The sequence below is a fragment of the Pholcus phalangioides genome, unplaced genomic scaffold (genome assembly GCF_987345545.1).
Source record: "Pholcus phalangioides strain wild (caught in Gottingen) unplaced genomic scaffold, Ppha-v1.0 ptg000003l_1, whole genome shotgun sequence".
In the NCBI taxonomy this organism is placed as follows: Eukaryota; Metazoa; Arthropoda; class Arachnida; order Araneae; family Pholcidae; genus Pholcus; species Pholcus phalangioides.
In genome coordinates this window covers 17,581,663-17,595,376 of record NW_028301596.1, presented here as the reverse complement: position 1 = coordinate 17,595,376, position 13,714 = coordinate 17,581,663, and the positions used below count along the sequence as shown (strand labels likewise).

The following is a 13,714-nucleotide window of genomic DNA, read 5'->3' as shown; positions in this document are numbered from 1 at the left end:
TTGAACTATCTCTCTTTCATGATCTCATTAAGATATCCTGAAAATTTGGCTGTGGTGGGATGAGTAGTTTTTTTTTGAGAAAAACCATTCAGAGAGTACAGGAACTTTAATTTTAATCACCCCGTATTTACGAGGAGAAAAGGTATGGTAATTCTGTTACTGTTTTACTGCGTAGAATAGGCTTTCGTAGCAAAGTACTGAATCGAGACGCAACGATATTATACAAATTAATGTTTTTATTCAGTTGAATCGAAATTAATTACATATGTTCATTCAATGTGCTAGACTGATCTTGAGTATAGCTTCGAAATACTCAAATGGTTGTATGAACTATATGCTGCTCTTTTTAAGTGAAAATGAAATGGAGGTTTCAATCCACGTTCAGTCGCTTCCCTCTTCCGATTCTGTACATGCACTAGAATTTTACAAGAATAAGGCCACAATTTTATTGAGTAATTCTGTACTAAACTAAGGGCAAATTACTTTGAAAACAACTACCGCACTGAAAACAAAAAAATAACATCAAATTTTAATTGGCAAAGCTTTTCAGACTTTTTAGTTTAGGAGAGTACAGACCACTTCATTGATTTGAAAAATTGTCACGGGTCACTTTAATTGATTAAGAACAGCGTAGCGAGTCACTTAAGTGATCCGTAAACATGCCGAGATTCGCTTGACTGATCTGGAACTTTGCCGCTTGTCACCCGAATATGTTACGGGACACTGGTGACATAAAAACTTCTCGCGGGCTACTTAATAAAGTGATTTGTAACACAGCACACTGCAGGTAACTGAGTGATTTGGAACAGCGCCACCAGTGACTTGAGTGATCTGTAAATACGCTGCGGGCCAGTTAAGCGCGCTGGAACAATGCTGCGTATATCTGTAAGACTGGGTTCACGCTGATTGCGGTTCGACAAGTGATGCAGCACGCAGCTCCACGCGGATTGGTTAAAAAAACTTGAAATTCAGGTTTTTAACCAATCCTCGTTGCGTTTTTTTTGCCTTATCGCACCAGTGTGAACCCTGCGTAAATACGATACACGTCACTCAAGTTATTTGGAATTTGCCGCGGGCCACAATCTAGGAATGTGCCGTGGGTCAATTAAGTGGTCTGGAATTGTACTTCGATGATCTGTAAATTAAATATGCTGCAGGTCATTTAATTGATCTGGGGTGGTGTCGCGGATCACTTAAGTGAATTGGGAATGTGCCGTGGGTCACTTACGTGATCTGGAACTTTTCCGCTGGTCATTCGAATTATCTGTAAATATGCAGCAATTCATTTGAGTACTTTAAAAATGTTCTGCGGTTCGCTTGAGTGATCTGTAAATGTGCCACTGGGTTCATTTTTACAAAACGAGGGTTGTGTTCGCGAGCCACATCTCAGATGACTCCGAGGGCCATGGGTTGAGCATGTATGGTGGATAGTCTGGAAACTGATTATACGAAGGCATCGCATCACATCCCATAATTCGTTTTAAACAAACTGCTGATCGTGATCTGAATTATTACGCATTCGGCTAGAAAATAATTTCTCTTCTGTTTTCTACATTTTGAATGTGTTCTTCATTGAGCTCAGTATTAATCTGATTGGTGCATTTTTCAAATCATTGACCACGTGGTTGCATCTTATCCTTCCCAATGCAGCCTGAAAATATCAAAGCGGAAACAACAAAGATTTTCCAACCGGATTAAATGGATTGATCGTCAATGTCGGAAGAGGAATCGTCTTTTATTTTGTTTGGACTAAAAAATTCCAGTCTTTAGTGTACGGGCAGTGAATACGGAAAGAACATTACATACGCGAGGGATATTTTTAGAATTTTAGAGTAAACACCATTTGGTGCATGGTCTGTTGAAAACTAAAACGTTTTTGAGCATGAGGAAGCTTTTTCAGCATCTATTGCACAGAGACAGACGCTGCTGTGATTAATGTTGGTGGTGTGCCCGTACGTTTTGTGACGTTTTGGTAGAAATGTGTTCGATTATCTGCGGTCAGTCAACTGCCACTCTGCCGCAATCCGATCGAGTGCGCTGAGCCACATACGCTAAAGAATTAACGGACATTTTCCTCTTCTCACAGCATATATACATGGTGTCCTGTAAGTTCTAATGCGGCCTTCATTCCGTCAACCGTCCGTCGTAGAGGTATAGTTTCAATTTAAAAAATGCTCAAAAAGGCGTTCAAAAATTCCCCTGTACCAGTTCTGAGAGCAAAAATATTGTGTGTAACAAAATTAAAATTTTTATACTGTTTCCCCCGTCCTCTAACTTCTAATTAGAAAGTAGTTTTCCTGTCTCTCCTGATGAAAAAAATACTCTAAGTGTCCAAGTGCAATATTAGCTGAGTTATTCAAATTCAAAAATCGGTGAAAAGTTAGGAAAGCGCAGCTTAAATGAGGGGGGAAGGGGTGTCGTCCGTTAGTTTTTTGCTGTTCTTTCATAACTTTTCTCCGATTTTTGAATTCTAATCTTAACGAATGTTGCACTTACAAACATGGAATTTTTTCTGTTAGCCCTCTCTCTCTCTCTAGATATACAACGCAACAACTTTCTAATTGGAAGTTAGGGGACACGGGGAGCGTATAAAAATGTAGATTTTTCTATTTTGTGACACCCTGTATTTTTACTCTCAAAACTGGTACGGGTAATTTTTGAACGCCTTTTGAGCATTTTTAAATTGGAATCATACCTCTACGACGGACGGTTGATGAGATAAAGGCCGCATTTGCAGGATACCCTGTATATCCTGTGAACGTAACCGTGCAATAGACAATCAGACCTTAGCTGAATGTCCATATATACTGACGTTGACTACCAGATGGCAACGCAGTTGTCTAGCTCAGTATTTTCAAACATTTTGGAAGCGCACGGCCTGGTTGATTTAATTTCTGTGAGTGGAAAGTCCATTCATACTAATGCAAAATAAATGGGTAAAAATGGAACGGTGCACCACTCACTGTTCGGTTTGACCGATGCCAGGGCTCGGTAATAGGTCGCCGGCCCTGCGGTTGAGAAATACTTGTCTAGCTCATTCTTCGGGATTGGGAGCGGACGGTGTTTCGATTTCCGGCAGAGACAATTGAATTTTATTTTCAAAACGAATCTTTGCGAAAACCAGTTGCCGAAACACTCGGATGACTAGTGGAGAGCGACATAATCTCCATATAAGTAGATATCTGTTGGCTAGAATCATCTTATATGAGCTATTGACTGAGTTAGATCTTTCTCCTTGAAACCTCCAGTCTGACCACCATCTTTGAGCGAAGTGTGAAGTCAGCATCGTTGGTATAGCCAATACTGTTCCCTATCCTGCTTTTCTTTTACCGATTAGACGTTTCTTTGAACAAAAAACTCGTTTGTGGCCACTCCACCCGTCTGTCTACGCGTCATAGGGGTGTCTATTGTACGGTCCCGTTCAACGTATATATGATCTAAATAAAGAGAAATGTAAGTTGCTTCAGTAGCCTTTTTGTGGTTTTGTGTAATTGGATGAATTGTGAGAGGATGGTGATTAGATTTCCCGCATAAAAGGCAGTTGTCTAGACCCTTGTATTTACACTTCACGCACAGCCTGGAGACATGATTCGAATGGCGTGTGTTTCAGTGCAGATGTCGGAAAACACTGCGCATGTGCACTATTACGATCGTACGTTTTCCGAAAAAAAAATATTGGTCCCATATGTCCTTTTATTTAATTTTTTTGTTGTTGGTTTGTTTTGCTTCGTAAATGTGCAGGTAGAAGTCAATACTTGCCTTTTTGTATTCATCACAGCAAGAGTCTGTATCTAATGCCTGAAAGAAAATGTCCATGTCAAGAGTTATATATAAATACATAAATCGACTCATTTCTGTGCAAAATACATAATTGAATACTGTTTAATACATACATAATTGTAAATATTTTTGATAATTCAATCTTGATGTCATAAAAAAATATCACAGTTATTCAAAGTGAAAAAGGAAATTGTGAAAATATTATTATATGATAATTGGAGCCCGGAAGTTCAGCAAAATGCCCATAAATGCCTATTTTTGCCTATTTTCGAACTTTTAATTCAGAAACGCCTTTTTTTAAATTTTTCCTGCCATAAATGTTTATTTCAACATTATTTTAAGTTTGTTCGTGAATTTAAGAAGCCATATATGTATATTCGGTAGAACTTAAATATTTTGAACATGAAGTTCAAAAAAGACGATGTTTTTAGAATATCTAACTATATCTATAATTAATTACTACCAGGAAGCTTCCACCCTTCCCGCCCAGTTCAAATAGGAATAGGCGCAAGTGCCTGAGAGATAGAAAACTCGGTGTTGCAGATGAAAGAAAGAAGCTGAGAAAAATAAGTTTGCTCCTACTTATAACATATCTTGTATCGGACATAGCATGTATCGGACAGCATTGTATGTATAGCTGACCGATCCATGCATGTCTCAAGAGGTCAGTTGAGAGGGAGGGCTCTGGTCCCGGGGCCAAAATTGTATTGGAGCCCTCTTTTGTTTTACAATACCACAAATGTACTGCAAATAAACATGGCGAGTTATTTCAGGTATTTAGTATTCGATTGAGTTGATCAGAAACGTCCTCAGACTCGTCTGACAAGTGCGGTCGCACCGGGACCTGTCCTTTGAAGTGTATGTCCGTATATGTTAATATAAATGAAAATAAAAAGTAATTTTTTTCACAACAAACATGGTAACTGCTTCAAATATAAAAACGATAACGAATTTTCAAGAATTATTCCTAACTCGAAGGAGGCTCACAATCACGGGCTCCGCGTCTGAAATGCTGGCCCTAGAATCGACGATATCCAGAGAGGACCACAAACTTTTTATCTTTGGTATGAAATGGATTTTATTTTTATAATAATGCAGTTATTATAAGCTATAATTGAAACAGTAGATGTAGTAAGTACAAACAATTTTTAGCTAGTTTTTGGCCACTTAAGGTATCCGACTACCTTTCTTGTCACTTTTCTTTAAAATGGTTCTGGAGTGAACTTCAAATACGTTTTTTGATAGAAAGTGTCTCGAAATGGTGGAAACAATGACAAATTTTTGTCTATCTATTATATTTTCTATGAAAAAGTCGTTTTTATGTCAAATTTTAGGCAAAATTCATGTGATATTTGAAACACGATTGCAAAAAAAAATTTTCAATGAAATGTTTTGTGATTTTCACAGTGCATTTAGCTAGTAATGTTGCAGGTTATGAACGGAAATTTAAAGGATTGCAAGATATGTTCATAAGTAACACCAAAATATGTTCAAGTACGTGTGAATTTTTTGAAATTTCATCCTACATTTTGTCTATAAAGCACTGTAATTCAAAAAATATATGTGATAGACCTTAGATTTTGGTTCATAACCTCAAAAATATATAGCAAAATATCTCATTAAAATTTCGTAAGAATACAATGCACCAATTTTTACAAATCATGTCACAAAGTGAAGTAAAATGTCAAAAATAGCATTCTTCGTAAAACACATTGTCTTTATTCGCGTATTACTTGTATGTAAAAACGCAACACTAAAGTGAACGTAACTTTGATTCTAAGCATCATATAAACAAAACAAGGTCCGTTTTGGAATCACAACAAATAGGGCTTTTATAAAAAATGAAAATCCATATTTTCTTCCAAAATGACGTTTTCAACGTAGTCGAATACCTTAATATCTAGGCTGTCAGTGATTTTTTTTCCCTTCCATTAATTACAAATGAATTATTTTAATGCCTATCTTGAGCATTTTTAGTGCGTAAAATTCCGGGCTCTAATGATAATTTCTTCTAGACCGAATTTTCAAGACGTGTGCAGGTGGATTCAGTGGAAAAGGAGTGCAAAATGTGTCAACTGCATATACACACTGCATACTGACCCGAATCCATACCGATTCTAAAAATATCCATTTACGCACACTGTCAGTGATATCATTCATTTTCTGAAATATATGAGTTAAATAAGCTTTATTGGTTGGAAAACTTCAAATGACAAGCAGACTTGTGGCAGATTCATACAAATATTAACATTGAGTAAAATGAACTTACACCAGGGATTTTATCCTCGCTTTGATCCAGGCACCCATTTAACTGCTTCCTGCAGTCATCCTTTAAAAAGAGAAAAAGTTTGGAAAGATATTATTAGTCATACATTTCTGTGACTCTCTCAGAAGCATACTATCGTATGTCCATTTGAGTGATTTTACCTTATGAAGAGAAAACAATTATAATTATTGTTTTTTCTTCATACTGTAAAATCACTCAAATGGACATACGTAGTATGCTTCTGAGGTACAGATTTTAGCTAAAAACTATGACCTTAAACTGAAGCAACACCAAATATGCCCGCCGTTCTGTCCCTTCCACCCTAAACTACAGAATGAGAACTGCAAGAATGCACTAATATCTCCAACTGACAAAAATGAACATACGTTAGTATGGTTCTGAGGTCTTCTGTCTATTGTAAAGAACAATTTAGGGCAGAAAACTTCATCCATTCATACATTATAGGACGGAACATTATTTCCATGAAGCCGAGGGCCAACAAGTCATACTGCGGTGGTGGGGTAAAACGGGGCCCAGAGCTCGAAGTCGCACAGGGGTGGGGAGGGGGGAAGAATTTTTGAGATGCTTATTCACTGTGAGACATTTTTTTTGGTTACGTACAAATTTTCCTTGATTCTAAAACCATTTTTCCATTAAATACAATCGAATCCAGTTTTAACGAATTCCGTTATAGCGAAAATCTCGTTTTGAAGAACACTTTTCTGATCCAACGCATAAGTTTACATATAGGAACAATGCAAAAAACTTGGAATTCCTTTATAACGATATTTCGCTATAACGAAGTGATTTCTCTGGTCTCTTGGAGTTTGTTATAAAGGGATTCGACTGTATGAATTTTTCAATTGTGTCAATATTTTTTCATCAATTACTTTTTTTATTAATACCGAAAAATAATTTTGTTCACATTAAATACGAATTTTCCTTAATTCAGAAATAATTTTGTCTTGCCATCGCAATCTGTATTTTTTTCCCTCATAAAAATGAGTTGTAATCAATTCTGAGATTATTTTTTCATTAAATATTGCGATTTGCAAAAATTATGAAAATATTTTCATTAAATATGAATCTTCATTAATTCTGAAAATATTTTTTAAATAATTTTAGAAATATGCTTTCCAATAACTCTGAAAATATTTCTTTGAAAAAATATTTATATATGTATATATGAAAATGCAGTCGAACGCCGATGTAACGCCACCATTTGTCTCGCAAATTTTTGGCGCTATAACGAGTTTGACGTTATATCGAATCACGAATTGTTTCTAATCCCTGTATGTGGAAGATTTGTTTACTGAAAAATTTTTGTTCTAAGCGGGATTGGCACTGAATCGGAGGGGGAGGTGGTGCTACAACGGGATTTGACTGTATTTCTTTTGATAATTCTGAAAATATTTCTTTTTATTCAAAAAAATATTTCCTTTATTATTAATTCCTGAAATATTTTCACTGAATTTAGAAACATTTATTTCAATAATTATTGTGAAATAATTTCTTTCATAAAAATTTTAAATTATTACTTCAAGTACTTAAATTATTCAACTAATTCGTAAATTATTACTTCAAATGTTTCTAAAATTATTGCTCTCGATGATTCTAAAATTAGTTATCATTAATTCTGAAATTATTCTCATTGATTCTTAATCACAGCAGAATGTGTGTTGCAGGCCCACAACAAAAATCTCCAAGACCACACGTGGGCTCGTCGTCGTTAGAATATTTCCACTATATCCTAATATTTACATTCGAATTCAAAACGTCATTCCTAAACCGACTGGAAATTAATTTTTCTGTTCACATTTTGGCTCGTATTAAGAATTATTAATAAATGAATAATATTATATACGTATAAAAAAATTTAAATATTCCGTATCCTGATTCTGATGTGATGAAAGAAAATGAATATTAATGTCATTTATTTTTCCTGCCTTTATTCATTCACCAGAGCGTGGTTGAATGAGACTTCATTTGTTTGCGAAAAACATTCGTTTTTGAAAGAAAAATATCTATTATATTATTTGGTATTTTATACTTATTTTTATGAAAAATGGCACATGCTGTGAGCGGAGAAAAAGTTCATTCGAGTGAAAAGAACTATTATATCGTTTGACGTTATACATGTCTATTGAAATACCGAAATGCATTCTTTCTCATTGTACCCGATTGACAATATCGAAGGATTTTTGTTTCTCCCCATCAAATACGGGTTTTATGAATATTCATACAGGTTTTCTATTTCTGATAAGTAACACTGATGTACGTTAGACACGTACACGTGTCTCTTTATTGAAGTAATCCATGTTGCAAGTGTATTAGCGGAAAATGCAAATTTTCAGAGATAGAATACTACGAAAAAAAAATCGCACATTGATCGCTTAAAATCTCGGGTGGATTGAATTAGCCGAAAGCTATACTGATTTTTATTCTTGTATGGTTATGGTTATGAACTGTATCTGTTTTGTAAACAAAGCTAAATCTTAATCTGCATAGACTGAGATGCACTGCATCGTCCTTATTGACTTTTGTATGAGTATAATATTGTGGAGAGAGAGAGAGATTTGGAACGAATTAAAGAGCAGGTTATCAATTTTAATGAAAAATAAGAGTTGTTGATACAACTGGAAAAACAAACTGAAGACGACTATAGAAATGAATTGTTCTCATTGCCAGGTACCATGTAACGCGCACCAGTGACGCAGTGGTAAGATGTCTGTCTTTCTCTGTGAAGGTTACGGCCAAGGTCCACGAGTTTGAATCTGGGTAAAAACATCAGAAACAAGTCCTTTACCAACCGATACATGGCGCCTTCATTTTCCAACTTCACTGGTTGGAAATTGCCGTATGGCGATACATGACCGGAGTTGGTGGACGATAAAGTAGGTAAAACGTCTGTTTTATATAGTATAACCATATGATACGTATTTCACGGGACGTCAATGAGTTTACAGGCATTTTTGGCCGTCGTTTTTCAACGAAGTTTATGAATGGATTTTTTTTCTTCATTGAAATCAACAATAATGCATGACATTTTGTCTATGAACTCTGCATAAGAAACATTTTACAAAGTGGATAACATCATTTAGAGCAATGTTTTGCAACTACTTCACCAAACACCAACTCTGGCCATATCGCTATATTGCAATTTACTGCCATTAGTGAGATGGGTTGGAAATGAAGGCGCTGTCTACCGGTGGTCGCCTCGAGTTCGTTAGGGAAAATATCTTATCTATATCCTCCCTTGGGTTCGAACCGGGGACCCTGACAACAACCTTCACGATGGTAGACGAGCATCTTACCGCCATGCTACTCTGGCGAAGCTTTGCAACTGTAGGTCCATGGGAATTTCCTGCCGGTCCGCGATACATTTTTCTCAATTCGTACAAAGGTGTTCGAGATTTAAAGATAATTCCTCTACAAAGATATTTTTTCTTGGTTCGGTATAGTTATGCATATCGAGGTTTCACTGTATCTTATGCAGAACTCGAAATACCAGATATCAACCGACCAACTACTTAATCTGTATTATCCGGGATCTGCTCTTTCTTTATAGCAAGCACACTGTACATGTTCTTTATATATCACATTTCTTTTACTCCTTCGCTGTTGTTCTACTGAATCTCTCCTACCAACCCTGAATGCACTAGGAAGAAAAATAAACATACAAGCACTTGTTTTTAAACTCTTATCTACAAGGAAGTGGCTGCGGACAGGTTGACCACTGACCACATACAGAGGTGTCCGCGGAATGTGGACGATTTTGTATTATGTCTAGGGAGCCTACTGTCCGTTCCGAGTAAAACTGGCCGCGAAGGGGGGGGGGGGTGGAGGAGTGGCCGCCTAGGGGAATTTCACTGTATTTTTTCCTGGTCCATAAAATTATTTCTCGTTGTTTTTTTGCCGGTTCGCAAATTAGTTCTACCATCTTTTTGGTTCGTTCGTAAATTATTTTTCCCATTTTTTTCGCTGGTCCGTAAATATTATATTTCCCCCATTTACTTTTCATATCGTGTCCGTAAATTATTCCATTTATTTATTTTCGGCCGATCTTTAAATTAAAAATCTACCATCAATTTTTTTCAGCCTACTATATCTCCAACCATTATATAATTACATCTCCCAGTCATTTATTTTTACCAGTCAACAAATTGTTTCGCTTATTTTCGCAGGTCCGTGAAATTAGCCAACCATTTTTACCGGTCCACAGTTGTAAAAAGGTTGAAGAGCACTAATTTAGAGTATCAATGCAGAAATTCTATTATTTTTCTTTGTGCTGACCGGATAAGTGTATTAACTGCTTAAATTAATAAAACGCTTTCAGTCTAAATTGGAGAGGTTGATATGCATTATAGATAAATATTATTTTTCCTGGTATGGATTCATTTATTTCTGATGATCAAAGAGTAGTTGAAATTCTTATAAATACCAGAATATATTAGAATATACATTGTAATTCCATAATATATAGTTGTAAAATTATATACAGGGTGTCCTGTAAGTGCTAATGCGGCCTTTATCTCATCAAGCGCCCGTCGTAGAGGTATGATTTCAATTTAAAAAACACTCAAAAGGCGTGTAAAGATGACCCTGCATCATTTTTGAGATTGAAAATAGAGTGTCACAAAATAATAAAAAATCTAAATTTTTATACGTTCCCCTTATCCTGTATTTCCAATTAGAAAGTTGTTCCCTTGTATCTTCTAAGACCAACAGAAAAAAAATTCATTTTTCCAAGTGCAGTATTTGCTAAGATATTTGAGTTCAGAAATCGGACTAAAGGTATGAAAAAAACTGCAAAGACGACCGGACAACACTCCTTTCCCTCATTTATGCTGTCCTTTCCCAAGTTTTCTAAAAGTTTTGAATTCGAATATCTTAGCGAATATCACAGTTAAAAACGTGGAATTTTTCTGCTGTCCTCAGGAGGTACGGGTTAACAACTTCCTAATTGGCAAGTTCGAGTACGAAGTGACCGTATAAAAATTTCGATTCCTTATTTTGTGATACACTGTATATTCACTCTCAAAACTAGTTCAGGGTAATTTTTGAACACTTTTTGAGCATTTTTTTAAAATTGGAATCATACCTCTACGACTGACGGTTGATGAGATAAAGGCCGCATTATCACTTATAGAACACCCTGTATAATAGAGTATATTATATATAACACTTACTGCGAGAGGATCGGGCGTCTTATCAGCGTGTGATGCTGTAACTGAAACAAAGTAAAAGACCATTTTATATAATTTTAAAATTATTTATTTATAATATTTAAGTTTGTAAATGTTGTCTCATGAAATATGATTGAATCAATACGAGATAATTAACATCAGTTAAAATAGCCTGTTATTGTTAACATACAAGTATTTATGAATTTTCGGTTTCCATGTATGCAGTTTTGTTCTAGATTTATATACGTATTTATTATATATATGTTTTATATTTAATGGAAGTCACAGCAATGCAGACTTGAAAGGTCATTCCGAGTGACCTTTGAGTAAGTAGGCGTTATGAAAAGGAGGAGATGTGTTTGTTTCTGCTTCCATTTGACCATGGCATCCACTGTTCTTCCAAAGAAAAGAGTTTTAGAAGATGATTGCTCGTATTAAGAGCAAACTCCAGAGATCCAACGTCTAATCCTTCGTGTTTATCTTACTTGATCCCGTCCGTTGAGCGGATTTTAATTACTTACGGGTTTCGGATCGGATTTCCTAGTAAATTGTAAAGAAGGAGGTCAATTTTAAAAATGTCAGGATCAAGAAAAAAGTAAATACGTACAAAACTCTTGATCCGTTTTTAGAACTAGAAAATTTTGTAATTCTTTTTTTCAAGTATGGTTTTTCAAACATGTCACGAAAAATATACAAATTAAAATAAATACTTTGGGTATGGAGACATTTATATTTCAAAATATTAAAGAAAATTATATACAGGGTGATTATAATTAAAGTTGTCGTACTCTTAAGAGTTTTTCTCAAAAAGTGCTTATCCGAATACGGTCAAATGTTTTGGATATCTTAATGAGACCATGGGATTATGAACCATAAATCAACCAAAATGCCAACCATTGATTTACGAAGTAACAAAAAAAGTTCAATTTCGACCACCAGGTGAAAAAGTGACACTTTTTTTTATTGAATTTTAATTTTTCCCCCATGTGTGTGTGGATCATATAGCGAATATACCAAGTTTCAATGAAGTACGTCCACCAGAACGGGAGCTGCATTGATCGGAGTCAGTATATATATACATAGACCATAGGAAAATGTAAAATGCAATAAAAAAGATTCCCCCTTTTCACCTGGTGGTCGAAAATTGAACCACTTTTTTATTCCATAAATCTTTCTCTAAAAAAATATGCTGTATTCGGATAAGCAGTTTCTGAGAAAAACTACTCACGTAGTACGGTAACTTTAATTATAACCACCCTGTACATATATATGCATCAATATTATATCTTTGTAAGTCAAATATAATATTAAATTGATAAATAATAAAAGTAAATAAAAAAACAGTATTATTACAGTTGATAAATGATATTGTTATTATCACACTATGCAATGTAGAAAATTACAAGAAAATCGAATAAAATTTTGAAACTTTAATTTCTTTTAAAATAATGCTTCATTAAAATGTTTAATAAAATTTGTTAATTGAAATTGAGAACCGCAGTTCTTAGTACTCAGATATTCAAAATATTCCTATCTGAAGATTGTTTCAGATATCAATTTATTTTTCAAAATTTTTTCTGATAATTTAATAGCCAATTTAGTTGGATATAATAAAACAATTTCTCTGGCATTATCACAATGCTTTGTAAGTAAGGAGTGAATTTAAAAAAAAATATTCAAAACCCCTCATTTGAAATTAATTTCACACGGTTATCATATCAAACACAAATAAAAGTACCTACCACAAAAAATTACTATAAATAGGAGCAACACAAGAGAATTCCTGAAACAGAACATTTTTTCGGTTTTAGAGTGCCAGACTTACTCAGAAACCCGAAGCAATTACACATCACAACGGCCTATTTATATGGCAATCCCTCGAACATAAAAAAAAAAGGAAATGCCAGCCAAATAACTGACACAAAAAGAACGTTAATAAACATACACCTACGCCACTGATAACATTTTATTCAATGGCGTATCGAGATGCATGCGGGCTACATAGTATATGGGACAAAGCCCCTTCAGCCAGTTACCTTGATCTAAAACATGAAACTTTCATTTGGTTAGCACGGGAAATAAGGTAAAAATGCGATTATAAAAATCATATGTTTATTCAACCTCTTTCCAGAATGTTCGTAAAAAATATAATAAATGATAATAACGTTGAAAACGACACATTTTTTTTTTTATATTCGTGCCAGTAGCGCTTTATTAGTAACTGAAAGTCTTGTCTCATTATTGGAATCGCTAATTAGGGAAGGTTCATTTGACTTTTCATGAGGGCGCCGCTCTTCATGCTGGCAATAGAGACAGACGTTCAAGGTTAATGAATCAATTTCTTTCATTGACGATTCATAAAATAGCAAAAAAAAGTTATTTGTAGGTATTAGCGATGATTATTTCCTTGGCAGCTGGAATGAGTATTAATGAGGGTTTCCAATACAAAAATATAAAGTTTAAAAAAAATTAATAAAGCATG

At 34.9% G+C, this 13,714-nt stretch overlaps 1 protein-coding gene across 2 annotated transcripts; it reads right to left on the bottom strand.

The window, feature by feature from the left end:
• Positions 1-216: 216 nt before the first annotated feature.
• LOC149088191 (uncharacterized) lies at positions 217-13,330 on the bottom strand. 2 transcript variants are annotated; one of them, XM_089252795.1, is made up of 6 exons: positions 12,975-13,330; positions 11,236-11,276; positions 6,050-6,109; positions 5,881-5,943; positions 3,760-3,798; positions 217-415 (listed from the first exon to the last, which is right to left on the bottom strand). In XM_089252795.1, the coding sequence occupies exons 1-6, from the start codon at positions 13,027-13,029 to the stop codon at positions 371-373; spliced, it is 303 nt and encodes a 100-aa protein (XP_089108921.1). In that variant the 5' UTR covers positions 13,030-13,330; the 3' UTR covers positions 217-370. The 2 variants fall into 2 exon arrangements, with proteins under 2 accessions (XP_089108921.1, XP_089108923.1); XM_089252797.1 differs by lacking the exon at positions 5,881-5,943 and having other exon boundaries at positions 12,975-13,312.
• Between the last annotated feature and the right edge of the window lie 384 nt (positions 13,331-13,714).